This window comes from Parasteatoda tepidariorum, chromosome 12 (genome assembly GCF_982258835.1).
Source record: "Parasteatoda tepidariorum strain Cologne lab strain chromosome 12, Ptep-v5.0, whole genome shotgun sequence".
Lineage (NCBI taxonomy): Eukaryota > Metazoa > Arthropoda > Arachnida > Araneae > Theridiidae > Parasteatoda > Parasteatoda tepidariorum.
The window spans coordinates 21,108,174-21,124,401 of NC_141766.1; the positions used below are offsets into that span (position 1 = coordinate 21,108,174).

General features: G+C 29.3%; 1 protein-coding gene across 1 annotated transcript; it reads left to right on the forward strand.

The window, feature by feature from the left end:
- The first annotated feature begins 2,500 nt into the window (after positions 1-2,500).
- On the forward strand, positions 2,501-15,181 carry LOC147800969 (hemocyanin D chain-like). The gene is made up of 9 exons (XM_087156151.1): positions 2,501-2,752; positions 6,334-6,557; positions 7,449-7,648; positions 8,424-8,820; positions 9,717-9,845; positions 10,396-10,524; positions 11,037-11,223; positions 12,674-12,897; positions 14,844-15,181. The coding sequence occupies exons 1-9, from the start codon at positions 2,557-2,559 to the stop codon at positions 15,042-15,044; spliced, it is 1,887 nt and encodes a 628-aa protein (XP_087012277.1). The 5' UTR covers positions 2,501-2,556; the 3' UTR covers positions 15,045-15,181.
- Positions 15,182-16,228: the final 1,047 nt, after the last annotated feature.

Here is a 16,228-nt window from a genome sequence, read left to right on the forward strand (position 1 = left end):
ACTTGTAATTGTGAACAAAACCCAGATGACAAGAGAACTCTTGGATCTAGTATTGGGACAAATTAATTTTCACGAAGAACTTTTTGATGTAACTTACCCGCTTTTGCGTTACATGGAGAGGTGAATCAGGAAAACCTCCCGTAGTTAGCCAGATGACAAGAGACTCTAACCCATGATCCATTTATTATTAAGGTTCTTATTTTACTTCAGCACTGTGGTCGTTGCGAGCCGGGAGCAGAATTCGAATCGAAGATCCATCCAGTTTTGAGTTTATGATTATTAATGTTCAATTCCGTAAGCTTGTAATTTTGTACCCAACCCAGAAGGCAATCAATTTCTAGATCAAGCATTGGAACAAATTAGCCTTCGCGTACTTTTTGGTGGACCTATCTCACATTTGTCTTCATGGAGAGGAAAACCATGAAAATCTACCACGGTTAGCTCTCTGGTGTGTAGATTCTAATCACTGATCCGTCTAGCACTGAGGATATTTTACGTCAGCACTGTAATCTCTGCGAGCCGGGAGTAGAATTCGCATCAACCAGCCACCGCTAGGATTCGAACCTGGATACCTCATTGAGATTCAAACGCTCTATATCCTGAGCCTCAGCGTCTCAGAAGCTGCTTTGGGAAAGTATAGCCCTAAATAGCTTAATCAAAAGACTAATGGAAAGTTCAAGATCCTTAATTTTAATTTTAATTTTTTCATAATACGCTTATACAGAGAACTGTTTCTACGAACCAAAAGATTTTCTTAAAGTTACATATGCTCCAAAGAAATCCAAAAAACGTATCTAAAGTAATCGGTCGAATAGTTCCTGAACAATAGAATCTCAAAAAACTTTCTTTTCAATTTTTTATTTCTTGGCAACCATTCATCCAATATTGCTCAAATTTTGTATATCGTCATTCAAAATTATTTTCTTTAAGAGAATGTAAAATTTTACGTGTTTTACAATTCAGACAATTTTCTGTTTCTTATTAAGAAACAATAATATAAAATAAAATTGAAAATGATATGAAACTTATATTTTGCACGGAACTTTCTTCTGATAATGAGTTTTTTTATTGAGTGAGATTTGTTTTTATTTTCAAAAATGATGAAATTAGCATTAAGATTTCCAAACTTTTGATCACTTACCTAAAGAAGTAGTTAGGACTATATTACCGTTCATATTTTAAAGACCGAATTACCGAAACCGTCTGTTCAAAATCATTGGTAAAAATGAAAATGGAAAGAAAACAAAGCAAAACATATATTTAATCAGAGAAAATACGTTTTTGTCTCAGATTTCATACCTTAAAATGCAATTGTCACGAATTAATTGACGTATCTTAAGTCTATTCTCTAAACCATAAAGATTGTTCGTAAAAAATCAAATCATTAGATCGAAAGTCTTTCAGAGTGTATCAATTTATTTCCTTTTCTCCTTTTCTTTAAAATAATCTATTAATACTATTCTAAAATATCTCACGAAAATGCAAATTAACTTTAAATGCAGCATAATTGAAAAAAAAATTATTTAGAAAACAATAAAGAACATTACGAAGTAGAAAAATTCTTTTTACTCTGTTTTTTAATATAAGAATATAAAATTTTGCTTATTAATCTTTTATATTTTGCAATAAACCTCATATTTCAATAAGTATTTATCGTACTGGAATTAATGACTATTCTATACTTTCAATTTCTTTAACCTTTTAAAGCAGAACTTTTATTAAGCCTATTTTTCCTTATTTTGTATTAATATAAGTCAAAATGAGTTAAAAATATTATGTTTACCATTTCATAATTTATAGTAATGAAATATAGCATGAAACACCCGTGTATTGTTTGGCGTTAGAGTTAAAATCTTCCACCCAATAATATTTAAAATTTGCACTTATTGGCAGATATTTTTTTTTATCTAAAAGAAACAATTATTCATCATCGAAATTTCTTTAATTTACAAAATCATTTATTGATAAATTTATGGATATGAAGGAAAAAAATGTTTTCAACCTTCTTTTGGATTTTATATTTTAGTACAAATATAATTCCAATAATCTAACAGATTTTTTAGTAACTATTAGACTGCTTTTTATAATTAAAAAATACCGAAATATATTTTTGCTCGCAATTAGAGCGTCAGGAAAAAATATACATAAAAGGGAAAACTGTTAGAGTAAAAGAAAAATTTTAATAATATAAAATTTATCATAATATTGCATCTTGTTTTTGTTTAACAATCCACTGATCCTTAATCATCCCTTTAATGAAATCATTAAAACGATTCCCAGCTGTAGATTAAATAACCGGAACTAGGTGCGGACCTCAAAAGGAAACTTCTGTCCGAAAATAACATTTTACCCTCTTCAGAAACATGGACATCTTATTTCAGTCTATAACGAACACCTAAGTTTCCAAGAAGGATCGAGCATGATGATAGTCGCAAACAATTCTTCGAAGATAAGAATCTGAGTTAAGTATATAAGGGAATATTTCTATGACAATCTCACGGAAACCCTGAGGAATCATCCCGTTTGCGCTTGGGCCATCAACTTGGTGATTCAATCATGACCGTGAAGGAAAAGCAAGCTCAAATCTTACCCCTCTTCAAGAGGTTAACAGCTTTATCACCAGATCCACTGCCAGAAGCCGAAAGAGATGCTCGCTTAAAAGGGGTTGGAGTTCTTCCCAGAGGAAGACTCTTTTCATGTTTTCATGAAGATCACCTAGGGGAGGCACAGGCCCTTTATGAAGCTCTCTATGGTAAGAACTATTTTTTCAACTTTTACTGAAGTAGCATTTCTTTAACTAATTCTAATACAGTTGAAAAATTTAGATTTTCTCTAGAATCTAATCTGATCTTAATTTTGAATCTAATTCGATCTAATTTTGAATCTAATTTAATTTGAATCTCCCTTACATCTATTCTTTTTCTTCTTTTCATTTGATTAACCAATTTAATCTTCAAATCTTGAATTTTCATTAGATCTTAATATTTTGTAACCCAATTTATAGGTTTTTCAGTCTTAATTATATCATAATATATACTTACCAGTATAATATTCAATTCAATTTGAACTCATTGATTGTCAGCCTAATATTCAGTATAATTCAATAAGTAATCAATTCTTGAATCTTGTTTCATAAATTATCGATTTTATCATTAGTCATTTTTTGAGTCGTCCGAGTACAGTTTTTTCATTATTAATTTTAGTATTCAAATATTCACTCTTCGCTATATCTAAATATTTAAATTTAATTAAATTAATCCGAAAGTAGTTTGTGAATTTTCATTATTACATTACAATTTTTAATTGTCAGCTTAATCATAGTTTTACGATTCAATTCTTCAATATTGGAGCAAAATTTATTAATTCAGTCTTAAAAATTTCTTTAATTTTCCATACATCGTTTAATTTTCTTACTTTATACTTATTTAAATTTTTAATTCTCGAATCTTCATTATATTTTAATTTTTAGATGCAAATAAATTAGTCAAATAAATTAGTTTAGATTTTTCATTTATTCTAATAACAGTCGAATATTATCATACATTGTCCAGTCGAGTTGTCAATTTAATACTAAATTATTGAATCATATAGTTTAAGTGATTAATTTAGTTATTAAACAGTTATTGAGTCTCTCAAATATCTCCTTTTTAATCAGTTTAAAACTTCAATTACGTCTCTCATAATATTTAGACGTCGATCAATTAATCCGTTTTTGAATCTTCATTATTTCCTATTATATACTTGACTGTCGAATTATCAATTTCTGCTTAATGTTAAGATCCAAACTAATTACTAAGTTATTATTGTATAATGACTTATATTATTATATTATTAATGACTTGGTATATGACTTATATTATTATATGAATTATTTGGATATGATATATTTAATTAATAATCTGGTTTTAATTTGGTGTAATATTTTTTCACAAATTGATTTATTACTCGATTCAAGTGATTCTTCGGCTTCAGTAATTTTGCGATAATTTTAGTACTTATTCTTAAGGTTAATATTTAATCATCAACAAGCAGTGAATTAAATTGTTAGCTAGTTCTAAAGCTTTCATTCTTAAACAATTTGTAATCAATTAGACTTTAAATGATTCACAAGTCTTTAATATATGTCAATCATTTTTTTATCGTAAATCATTTCTTCACTTACTTAGTAAGTAATTAAATATTATTTTAAAAAAGCTCTGAAAATTATTGCCAATCATTGTGAAGTTTTATTATTCAAAGATACTTTTGCACGGATTACTTTTTGTGAATCGTAAATTCTTCAAATATATTCAACAATAATACAAACATAAATATATAGTAGCCCTTAAATTTTACAGTGATCTTTCATTAAAAGAACGAGCTTTGGTTTCTCATTTAACATTTAAACTTACTATCACGGAACTTAATAATTACTTAAGTTTTTGTTTAACTATTATACAATAGCGCATATTATAGTTCCAAGAAAATGCGTGGAAAAGTATTTAATTCATACTAGACGGGGCGAAGCTTTGTTAACACTGCCGTGACTGTCGCATGTTAGTAAGGAACGAACTGATGGACCCAAGGGTCGCGCGTTCAATCCCGGTTAATAGACAATATTTTTAAAAATAATAAATCATAAAAATAAGTGCTTTTTCATATATTTATTTTACAATATTGTATCATAAATAAATGTTTTTTTCCTTAAATTATTTTTTTTTTTATAAGAGATAATAAAACGTTAAAAATGGAGGTTAAAGCTACAATAATAGATTTTCTGTGAAAAAAAGTTTTATTACTTCGTTTTTAACTCAAGTTTCAAGATACCTCTTAGATTTATATCATAATATGAAAACATAAACATTTTGTTTAATTTATATTTTAGCGTTTTAGAAATTTCTTGCATTTGAAACCTTCAGTTTGATTACTGATTTAATCGTTAAAATTTATAAAAATAAGTTACTGGTAGATTAAATTTTAAAATGACAATAACATTAATTAATATTATTAACCAATATTATTAATACCCAATATATACCAATAACCAATATATAAATTAATATTTTAAATTAATATTATTAATAACAATAATTCATATTATTAATTAATAAAAAATGATAATATTAATGTTAATTAGTGTAGTAATGTTGATTAAAAATAACGTTTGTTATTTATATCATCTTGAGGTTAGAAATAAGCATTTCAATTTTGGATATTGAAACACAAAATGGTTTTGAAAAGTATCATAAAATTTTTAGAAAAGAAGCATTAATGCTAAAAGAAATATAATGTTTTTTAAAAATATTCCTAATTTCTTTCATAAAGTAAAAAAACTTTTCCTATATATTTCAGGTTAAAATCGTTTAAATATTCTGATTAATATTACGATTAGTTTTATATTTATAAAATTTCAAGGCATCAGAGAAAAAAAAACTATGGTCAAAACTACCAGAATATGGTTAAATTTACAGTGTTTCTAGTTCTATAGGAATACCAAAAAGGTCGGCAATTTTTACCGAAGTGTTGTAGGGATGATTTCGATTAAATTAACCATAAAATATAGTGTTATAATATGTGATAATATTTATTAAATGTGGCAAAATTTGGAAATTTTATCTCAATTTCTCAGAGCATGGCATAAAATCCTTCATTCGGTAAAATTTATTTTTCAGTTTTATATTTTTTACTAAATCTTTCCTAATAAGAATTATAATTCTGAAAACCAGAATTTCCGGAAACCATACCACATGATCGGAAAAATTATCTAATACTTTTGGTAATTTTCATACTATACTATTTTTCGATTTTATAAGTACTATTACAGTACAGAACCCGTTATCCGGAAATCAGAAAACAGGAACGAAATTCGATAAATTTTCCCGCCATTTTTTAAAAAAAAGATTTTTTTTCCTCATAAGATTTTAGGATTTTTCTTTCTTTTTTGAAAGATGTTTACCATACCTTCATTTTAGAAATAATCATTACTGTATTACTTCATCGTTTTTTCTTCTTTTTAAGATTATTTCCTAATATTTATTTTTTTTTAGTTGGATTTAACAACAAAAAAAACGGCTTTTTGTAGCGATTCAGAAAACCGGAAAAATCAGCTATCCGGAATAGCGATGGTCCCAATCGTTCCGGATAATCGGTTCCCTATTTCGATTAGAAATGTTATACCATACAGAACGTTAATCTAACCTGAATTGTTTCCTCCGTGTACTTTGCTTATACTAGTAAACTCGAGAAAATATTGTAAAAAGTTTGTCAATGAAAGCATTCTGCCTTTTTGAGAATTAAATTGTTTAAAATACTCTATCATTATCAATGTTATTGATTTAAAATATTTTAATGCAGAGGCTAAAGACTTCAGCGACTTCATTAATCTTGCTAAGCAAGCCCGTGATATTGTTAATGAAGGTCTCTTTGCTTTTGCTTTGTCCGTGGTTGTATTACACCGAGATGATTGCAAGGGAGTTGTTCTTCCACCCATTCAAGAAGTTTTCCCTGATAAGTTTGTACCAGCAGAAACCATCAACCGTGCCTTGAAGGCTGACAAACAAGGCACTGGAGAAACTAAGGTAAAAACATGTCTTTTTTTCCCCGTTTATTTCTATATGACCAACATAATTGAGTCCTTGTCAAAAAAGAAAGTTAAAAGTATCAAAATTTGTTTTATTTGCCGGAGATTACGAAGTGAGGGTGAAATGTAAATTAAGTGAAACATTTCCATGTTTTAATTGGCACTCTAACTGGTTTTGATATTTTTAATTATGTCCTTTCTAATATTGGTTCAGAATTTCATATCATTCTTGTTTTTTTTTTCCTCGCTTAATCCTTTGACGTAGATGGGACATTGATATCTCTTTTATATATTTTTTTCTGACACTCTAATTACAAGTAAAAATATATTTTCGTATTTTTCAATTATAGAAAATAGCCTAACAGTTACAAAAAATCTGTTAGATTACCGGAATTATATTTGCATTAAAATAAAAAATAAAGTAGTTTGAAATTTTTTTTTAATTATTGGTTTGCAAATTAACGAAATTTCATTGATGAATAACTATTTCTCGTAAATCTAAAGAACTGGAAATAATGGCAAATTTGAAAAATTATTGTTTGGAATAGAGCCGAAAAAAATTTTAACTTTGATCCCCCCCCCAAAGAAAAACCAGTATCTCATGCTGTATTTAATAACCATAAATTATTAAAATGCTAATTATAGTATTTTTTACTTATTGTGACCTAAATTAATACAATATAATAAAAAAAGTATAAAAAATATGTTTAATAAAAATTCTGCGTCGTAGGGTTATAGAATAATTTGCGGTCACCACTATATATACCTTTAGAATTTCTTTTCAACAAGGGCTTGAAACATTTATATTAAGGACAATGATAATTAAATATTTTGTCTCATTTACTTATTAAAATGTCAGTAAGCGTACAAATACTGTATTCTTCTATAGATCATTTCCATCCAAAAAACTGGTAACATTCTTGATCCCGAGTATAACCTTGCTTATTTCCGTGAAGATATTGGTATCAATGCCCATCATTGGCATTGGCATTTGGTATACCCTGCCACTTACCGACCAGATTTCTTTGGAAAGGTTAAGGACAGGAAAGGAGAACTCTTTTTCTACATGCATCAACAGATGTGTGCCCGGTATGTATAAACACACTTATTCAGAATTAATTTACTTATTCACAATTTTATTTATAACTATATTGGTTGAACTCCAAGCAGAAGAAACTTTAAGTTTCAAAAAAAAATTTTTAAATTTTTAAGAAAATGAAAGGTCATACTACAGGTGCTTTTTTTTTTCTCCAGTATAAACCAGTTTTGGTTTTAATATTGGTTAGTTGAGTTAGTAGCTTCACAAAAAAAACTTTAACTATCCTCTAAAATTCATATTTATTTAAATTTGTAGGAAATAATTTATTATTTAAAACTTTTTCTTGTAATACATTAGCTAATTTAATTCTTTTTTGAAAAAAAAAAACCTTTAAAGAAGGATTGTAAAAGGGAATGGGCCAGATTAATGTAAAAATTTATGATATCAGATTTTAGTTAACTTGAAGTATCAGAAATCATCAAAATATTACAAAGCTATTTATAAATTATACTTTCCATTAGAATCCCTGTATTCAAACATTTTCGAATAGGTTATATCTTGAACATAAAGCTGATTATAGCATGCTTCTAAACCAAGAGGTTTGAATGCTTAACAGTAACATTTTATGCATTTTTCTCAATTATCCCGTAACAATTATGCATTTTTTTCGCTTATCCCGTAACAATTACGCATTTTTTTCACTTATCTCGTAACAATTATGCATTTTTTTCACTTATCCCGTAACAATAATGCATTTTTTCACTTATCCCGTAACAATTACGCATTTACGCAGCTCTATAGATAATTGAATCTACTTTCTTTCAGATACGATTGCGACCGTTTGTCTGCTGGTCTGCGACGTATGGTTCCTTTCCAAAACTTCGAAGAAAAGCTGGAAGGTTACTCTGCCCATTTAACATCCCTCATCAGTGGTCTAAACTATGCCTCTCGACCAGCTGGAATGACCCTCAGAGATATCCGCGAAGTAGATGTACAGGACATGGAAAGATGGAGAGAAAGGATCCTCAGCGCTATCCACACTGGCCAAGTAATTGACATGCACGGTAAGGAAGTACCTTTGGACTTGGAACGAGGTCTTGACATTCTTGGTGCCCTCATTGAATCCAGTCACGAATCCTTGAATAAAGGCTATTATGGAACCCTTCACAACTGGGGACATGTTATGATTGCCAAGATCCATGACCATGATGGACGATTCAAGGTATGTTTTACGGCATTTAAAAGCAAACGTAATATATATACAGTAAAACCTCGCTACAACAATATTTTGGGGACCAAATAAATATATAGTTGTCTAGGGATTTATTGTTATGTCGAGGGCCTACATACTTTGGGGACACGATAAGATTTTTTTTAATATTACTGTTATGTATGTATTAACTATTAAATGTATTTATATATTATGCAAAAAATTAATTTGTAGAGTGTTAATTAAGGTTAAATATTAAAAACAATTGAAATAAATTTAGAAAACAAGATCGAAAGCATACCTGAAAACCATTTTTATTGAAAATAATCTAATATTTTTGCTTGTTTATTCATTTTTTATGGTAAGTCAACCAACAAAGAATGCATTGAGTCCAAAGCATGAAAATGATTTTCGTTTGTGAATGGTGCTCTATCCAACCTCTATAGTTAATGTGATGCTTGTGGTCATTCCTGACTAATATTCAGCTTTTAACATGAAGATAAGAATGTTACATCAGTGACTTCTTAAGAGATAAAAGAGGCAATTCTAAGAATGGAAGTACTTAGGGTGGTCAGCAGTGAATCTTCTCTCGTCAGGAAAGATGGAAAAAATGGCAAACGATGATAAAATGAGATTTTTTTTACATTATTTGAAAACCAATAATAAATGGAGAAAATAAGGCTGAAATCTAGAAAAAAAATCGTTCCACAGGGGTTTATTGCTTCAGAGAATATCGTAATATTGAGAGGAGCATGGCATTAATTCATATGCAAGTTCGTCGAGACCGCGAAACATTATCCTAATAAAGGGAGTTATTCTTGTATTGGATATCGTAGTAGTGAGAGGTCACTGTATATCTCTGTAAGTACGATCATTATTAATATTTTTTCTTTCACTTGAAACTGCAGGAAAACCCAGGTGTTATGGATGATACCTCAACTGCTTTGAGAGATCCTATCTTCTACCGATACCACAGGTGGATGGACAACATTTTCCAGGAATACAAACACCGATTGCCATCTTACTCTGCTAAGGAGGTATATCCATTTTGCTCTTTACTTAATCTCTCTTATTATTTGACATACAATTTTTCTGAGAATTAACTTTAGCCAATAGCTCAGCTTAACCCTGACCCACCCCCCATACGCATGCAGGGAATACTATTGACACGTGCGTGCACGTGACTTCGTCAGTACATAAGAAGAGGACACCAAGAAGAAAAGGTTGAATCACGAAAGATGGCAGCACAATAGGTCGATGGACTGACCTGTGATTTGGTCTAGGGGGATCCCTGAAGCTGCTATGCATTAGTAAAATAAAATTGAATATTAATTGATTGCGCATGTTACAAGTAAAATAAAGGAGGTCCAGATGCTGCGCGCGCATAGCAGCAACTACTATCCATTGCCCCTCCCTCCGACCAGAAGGCTGCAATTCTTAATTATAAAATCGGATGTATAAACTAACATAAATTAAGTCAGATTTTGACTTAGAAGAAACATGAAATTAACTTTAACCAATAACTTTACATTTTCTTATAATTCACATTTGAAAATTATTTACTTATTATTCAATTCTTGTTTTTAGTTGAGCTTCCCTGGCATTCGCGTTACCAACGTCACTGTCAATGCTAAGGTTCCAAATCTGATTCATACCTACAGCAAGGATGCCCTCCTTGAACTGTCCAATGGAATTAACCTTAAGAATCATATCAAGGTAATTCATTTTATTACATTTTCAAATTCTCTTGTTATTTTAGTTCATTAATAAAAATTATTTATTATATAATATTTTTAATTATTTGTATATTATATATTTTTTGTATAAAATTAAAAAGAAATCTCTTTTTCTTCAAGATTTTTTTTTGTCATGTTATTTGCTTGAAAGCACTCAATTTATCAATAATTTCTCCGGCTCAAATCTACATCTTTCTCTGCAGTAAGATAAAGACAAAAATAACATTAAAACTTGCAAAAAAAGCTCCTCAGTTTTAACGTATAATTGATCTATATTCTTAAATATTTTAATATTTTAAATGGGAATAACATTAAATCTCAGATGAAAAAAAATATTTACTGTTGAGACTTATACAAATAACGCAAATTATCTAGATTATTTATTTCCCGTGTTTCATAGATACCAAAATTAGAGAGATAAATTTGAATGACTCTTTATTTCAGGATTATATTTAATTTATTTATTTATTTCATATTTGTTTGAACTAATAGGTTAAATATGAGCATTTGGACCACGAACCTTTCAGCTACAGTGTAGGTGTCACCAACTCTACCGGAGCAGCTAAAAAGACAACTGTCAGAATTTTCTTGGCTCCTAAATATGATGAATTGGGTAACAGACTTGTTTTAGAAGATCAAAGAGGACTGTACATTGAACTTGACAAGTTCACACAGACTTGTAAGTGTAATTTTTATAACTTTCATTTTAGTAAAACTATAAGTAATTTGTTTTATGATTTAATAGTTAAAATATATTTATTATTTCCAAAACATATCAATTTAATGACATATATGCATCAATAACATATATGCATTAATAACATACATACATTAATAGCATATACATACACTCAAACATATGAATTACAAATTTAATGTTTTTTCCTAATGATTTAATATTATTTTAACACTGAGAAAAAATTATGATTAAAACTATTAGAATATGATAAAATTTACTTTCTGGCTCTATGAGAATACTAAACATCTCGTTAATTTATAAAGGAGAGGTTTAGTAATGATTATGATAAAATTAACAGTAAAATATAGTTCCGATTAATATTTTGATTTCATTAATCAGAATAATATCCAGTATGGTGATTTTACCAGAAATTTATTTCTGTGTGGGGCTTGATTTAATTGAATTAACTGAACATTTGTTTGTTAATTTTTTGAAAATTTTAAAAGGTGAAATAAAAATATATCGATACTTATTATTCCACTATGGTTTAATAGAAATAATATAAAGAATTTTGAAATATTTGTTAGTTATTTGAAATGTAAATATTTCACAACTTGTAATTATGAATTGTTCAATTTTTTTTAAGAATAAGATTTTTGATTAAAATGTAATGCTTATTGCCTTTGTTTTGCACTGACGTGTTTTTGATATGACGTCATAAAAAATTATAGGTGAAAGCATAAAGTATAAAAATCAAAACAGAGATTTGTGTAAAATTATACCATCAAATTTAAAGTTTTGAAAAATTTCTCAAACTTCAAATGCAGAAATGCTTTTTGCTTATAATGGGAAAATGTATTAATTGAACAAATGCAATTAGGTGCTTTGCTGTAACATTGCATCTAATGTTTCAACTGAATTAGAATGCATTTTCTAGCATTAATATCACCTTTGCGTGGAATAGTGGATGAAACAATATAACACTCAAAATTAGAATTTTAAAAAATATTAGGTCAACTTTTAAGCTAAAGCCGACAGGGCCTGTGTAGGGGTCAGGGAATTGGTATTGCATCATAAAGGCTCTGAGTTCGAATCCCGGGCAAGGCATGGATGTTCTTTCATTCTCTGTACTATCTGTATTTACTATGGGAACAACGTTGGCCCACCTAATATGGTGCCCTTGAAAAAGTGGCCAACAAATCTGTCCTTCTTATATGACAAAAGGTCATTCCCCAGGCGGGTACTGTGAAAAAAACTTTTATGCTAAAAAAAACAAACTAATTAACTAGAAATAATTTAAGTATATGATAAAGATATTAGGTAAAAGATATCAGATAAAGATATTAGGTTTAAATCTAAACAATACAAGTTGGAATTTCAAATATATTTTACTAGAAAAGTGTTCAAGTGGTTCACAATAAAGTTCTACAGTAATCAATTGTATTTTTAGTGCAACCAGGAAAGAATGTTATCAGCCGAAAATCTGTTGAATCCTCTGTCACACTGTCCAAGGTACCCACATTTGAAGAATTAGAGAAAGGAGAAGGCCTTTCTGATAACAACAATGAATATTGCAGCTGCGGATGGCCCGAACATATGCTTGTACCAAGAGGTACTCCAAGAGGAATGGTGTTCCATCTCTTCGTTATGCTCACTGACTTCGACATGGATAAGGTAAAAATATATCCATCCTATACTTTTAATAATAATAAATCCGCTGCAATTTTAATTTGATGAAGAAAATGTAAACTTAAACTTTTTTTCAAATCTGATTATTTTCAACTATTTCTGATCATCTGTTGTTGTTGTTGTCGTCTGCCATTAAAGTAGAGGGGGTGTGATTGTTCTTGTTTTCCAGTGGCGCCATCCATGGCCGAGAACTCGACTTCTGCCACACCCATACGCCACTACCGTTTATAGGACGGACCCATTCATACATCCATTCATCCACGGATAGTAATTTTGACCTGAACCACAGAACGATCAATCTCCATTTAAGTACCCCCAGAAGTATTGAATTGCTATGGGAATATGGAGGACTTTGTGACCCGATAGATTTAATGTGTACCAGTCACCATTTACTACACGAGGAGTCTTCAGCAGGCTGGATTTGAACTCCCGTTCCCACAAACGTTAGTCCAGCGATCTGCCAACTTGGGTTTCCCGGCTTTCTGATCACCTAATTTGATCATTTCATTCACATTTGATCCTTTTTCAAATAATTTATTTCCTAAAAACATCAGTAATCGGTTGGTTGAGAACATTTTAACGAGAAGTCATAATTACAAATTGTTTAGGAGAACGTTTTTGGGGAAAACCACACTGAGAAATGAAATATGTTTAAAACAATTGAACTTTAAATGTACCGTGTTTCTGGCTTTAAGGGGACACGAAAACACTCGGTACTTTTTACAGAAGCTCTTAGGTAATAGTCTGGTATAATTAACAATGAAATATGGTTTTATAATGTGTTCTAAAATTTGTTGATTTTATCGTGGTACTTTAGAGCATTGCATAAAAACAATTTATTCGATTAAATTTACTTTCCAATTTGTTGTATTTTACTAAGTGTGTAGTAACAAGAACTATAACTTTTAATAACCGGAATTTCCAGTAAACCCTTACTGGACATGCGGAAAAATTCCTAAATGAATTTCTTAATTACAGTATATTTTGGTTTTATTAATCAAAAATATGTTTTTTCTTTTTCTATTAGTAAAACATTTTCAGAAGCCTTGCAAAATACTTAGCCCCCCAAAAAAATTTCAACATAAGGGATCACAGATAAATAATAAAGCAAATAAAAACCAAAAAAATTTTTCGGAATTATAACCAATATTTATCAAGATCGGGAAGAGCAAGGGAGTTATTGAAATCATTAAAAAAACAAGCAATTTATTTGCTTTGTGAAGCTGGAATGCATTCGATTTTTTCTTGGGATTGAGTTAAAACTTCATCCTCAAAGAAAAAAAAAGAAAAGGAAAACTGGAATTTTACCTCTTTATTTTCTCTTATTGTGAATGGCGTAATAATATCACATGTGCAGTAATTATATTATTTACCCAAAAACATCAGTAGTTTTATTTATGTTCAAGCTTCTGATTTTTTCAATAAGATATGAAAATATTAAAACCTTACAATAATAAACTTTAAGTTAGAAAGGAATAACTATATAATAATAAATATATTTCAAACAACAGGAGAAAAAATATAGGGTGCTTCATATCCATTAAAGTATACTTTTAAGAAACGAAATAAAAAAAAATTATACAGAAGCAAAAATTCTGTCCAAATCTGTCGAATTCAGAAATAATACAAAAGGTGACGTAAAACTCATCAAAACTAGTTTAATTATCAGATGAATCTTAGAGATGTTTCCTACGATGCTTATGGCAAGTCTTGATGCTTTCAGTCTCACCTTTCTCAGTAGTGATTTGTTTGATCTCGTTAGCCTTTTTGCTCTTTCTCTCTTAAAAATTAACTTAAGATCCCTATTGTGTACGTTTTTGAACTATATATTTAACATGGATTCTAAATATGTATACTATAGGCAGTTATTACGCAACACCCTGTGCTTTCTGATTTCGTAAGCCTTTTACTAATGATGTGTTTATTAACAGGTTGAAGATCAACCAGCAGCTGTTATTTGCTCTGATGCAGTAAGCTATTGCGGAGCTAAGGACCAGAAATACCCAGACAAGCGATCTATGGGCTATCCCTTCGATCGTCCAATCAAGGCCAGAACACCAAGTCAGTTCAAGACCCAAAACATGTCCTTCACCGAAGTCCGAATCCAATATGGTGGACACAAATCTGTATAAATTATACAGAACTTTGAAAACTCTGCTCATTTATCAATGGGTTCTTTTGCAACGGATACAATATAAATTATTTTCCTTCATTGTAACTAAATTGTAATTACGAATTTCAAATAAAACTGATTTCCTTTGCCCTCTAATTTTTTGTTTAAATTTGAATGATTAATACACACTACAGGTTTGCTTCAGTTGCAATAATTTTAAACGACGAGAAACAAATATTTCTTTTAAATTTAATAAGAATATTTTTTCATGCAGCTTTCAACTTCTTCATATAAATGAATAAGTTTTTATTAAAATAATCAGTTATAAGTAAGTTTACAGAAGTTTAAAGTTATACATTCTACTAAATGGTGCTTAAACTATTTTTTACAATAAATATTGTGTTATATGAGGGGAAGCGTGGCAAAAACGTTATAAGGGACAGTATATAAATGATTTAATTTTATAACTACGAACTATGATTACTACCGAAACTAATTTTAAATCTTTATCCCATGACACAAACACTTTTAAGACACAGCTGTTTTTAAGAGAGTCATAATAAAAAACATTATCTTTCACCTTGCATTTGAGCTATAACTTTTCACAGAAAATAGGGCCAAAAAATAAATGGTCTTAGGACATTATTTTTTGGTTGCTGTCTAAAATCAAAATCTTTCTAAATGTCTCAGATATGCGTTTTATCTGTAATTTTTTTAAAAAAAAATGGCGAAAACTGTCAAATTTTACAGAACCTGGCTAAATTTTTGAACTTTTGATTTATAGACAATTAGAAATTAAATAAATGAATTAGCTCAGAAAACAATTACTTTTAGAACATAAAAAATGTCTACTATAGTCAGCCGTTTAAATGTTGCCACGTACTTTGAGCTTTTCATAAAAAATGGAAGTAGTAACTCAATATTTGTAGACACTAAATTTTATACTTTCGTAGTGATTTAACATATTTGCTCCAATAAACCTGTACTTGTAAGACGTAGATATTTTCTGTTAATGGCTAGCTTTAAAATAATGCGTTGTGCAATATAAATATTCAAGTAAAAAAATTTACAAAGACTGTTAAAAAAAATGCTGGGTTTTTTTAATAAAAAAAACGCAGCAAAAATCAGCTGCATCTTTTTTGATAAAAAAAAAACCTGGCAAAATTATTAATTTTATAAGAGACAATTCATTTACTAATTCAC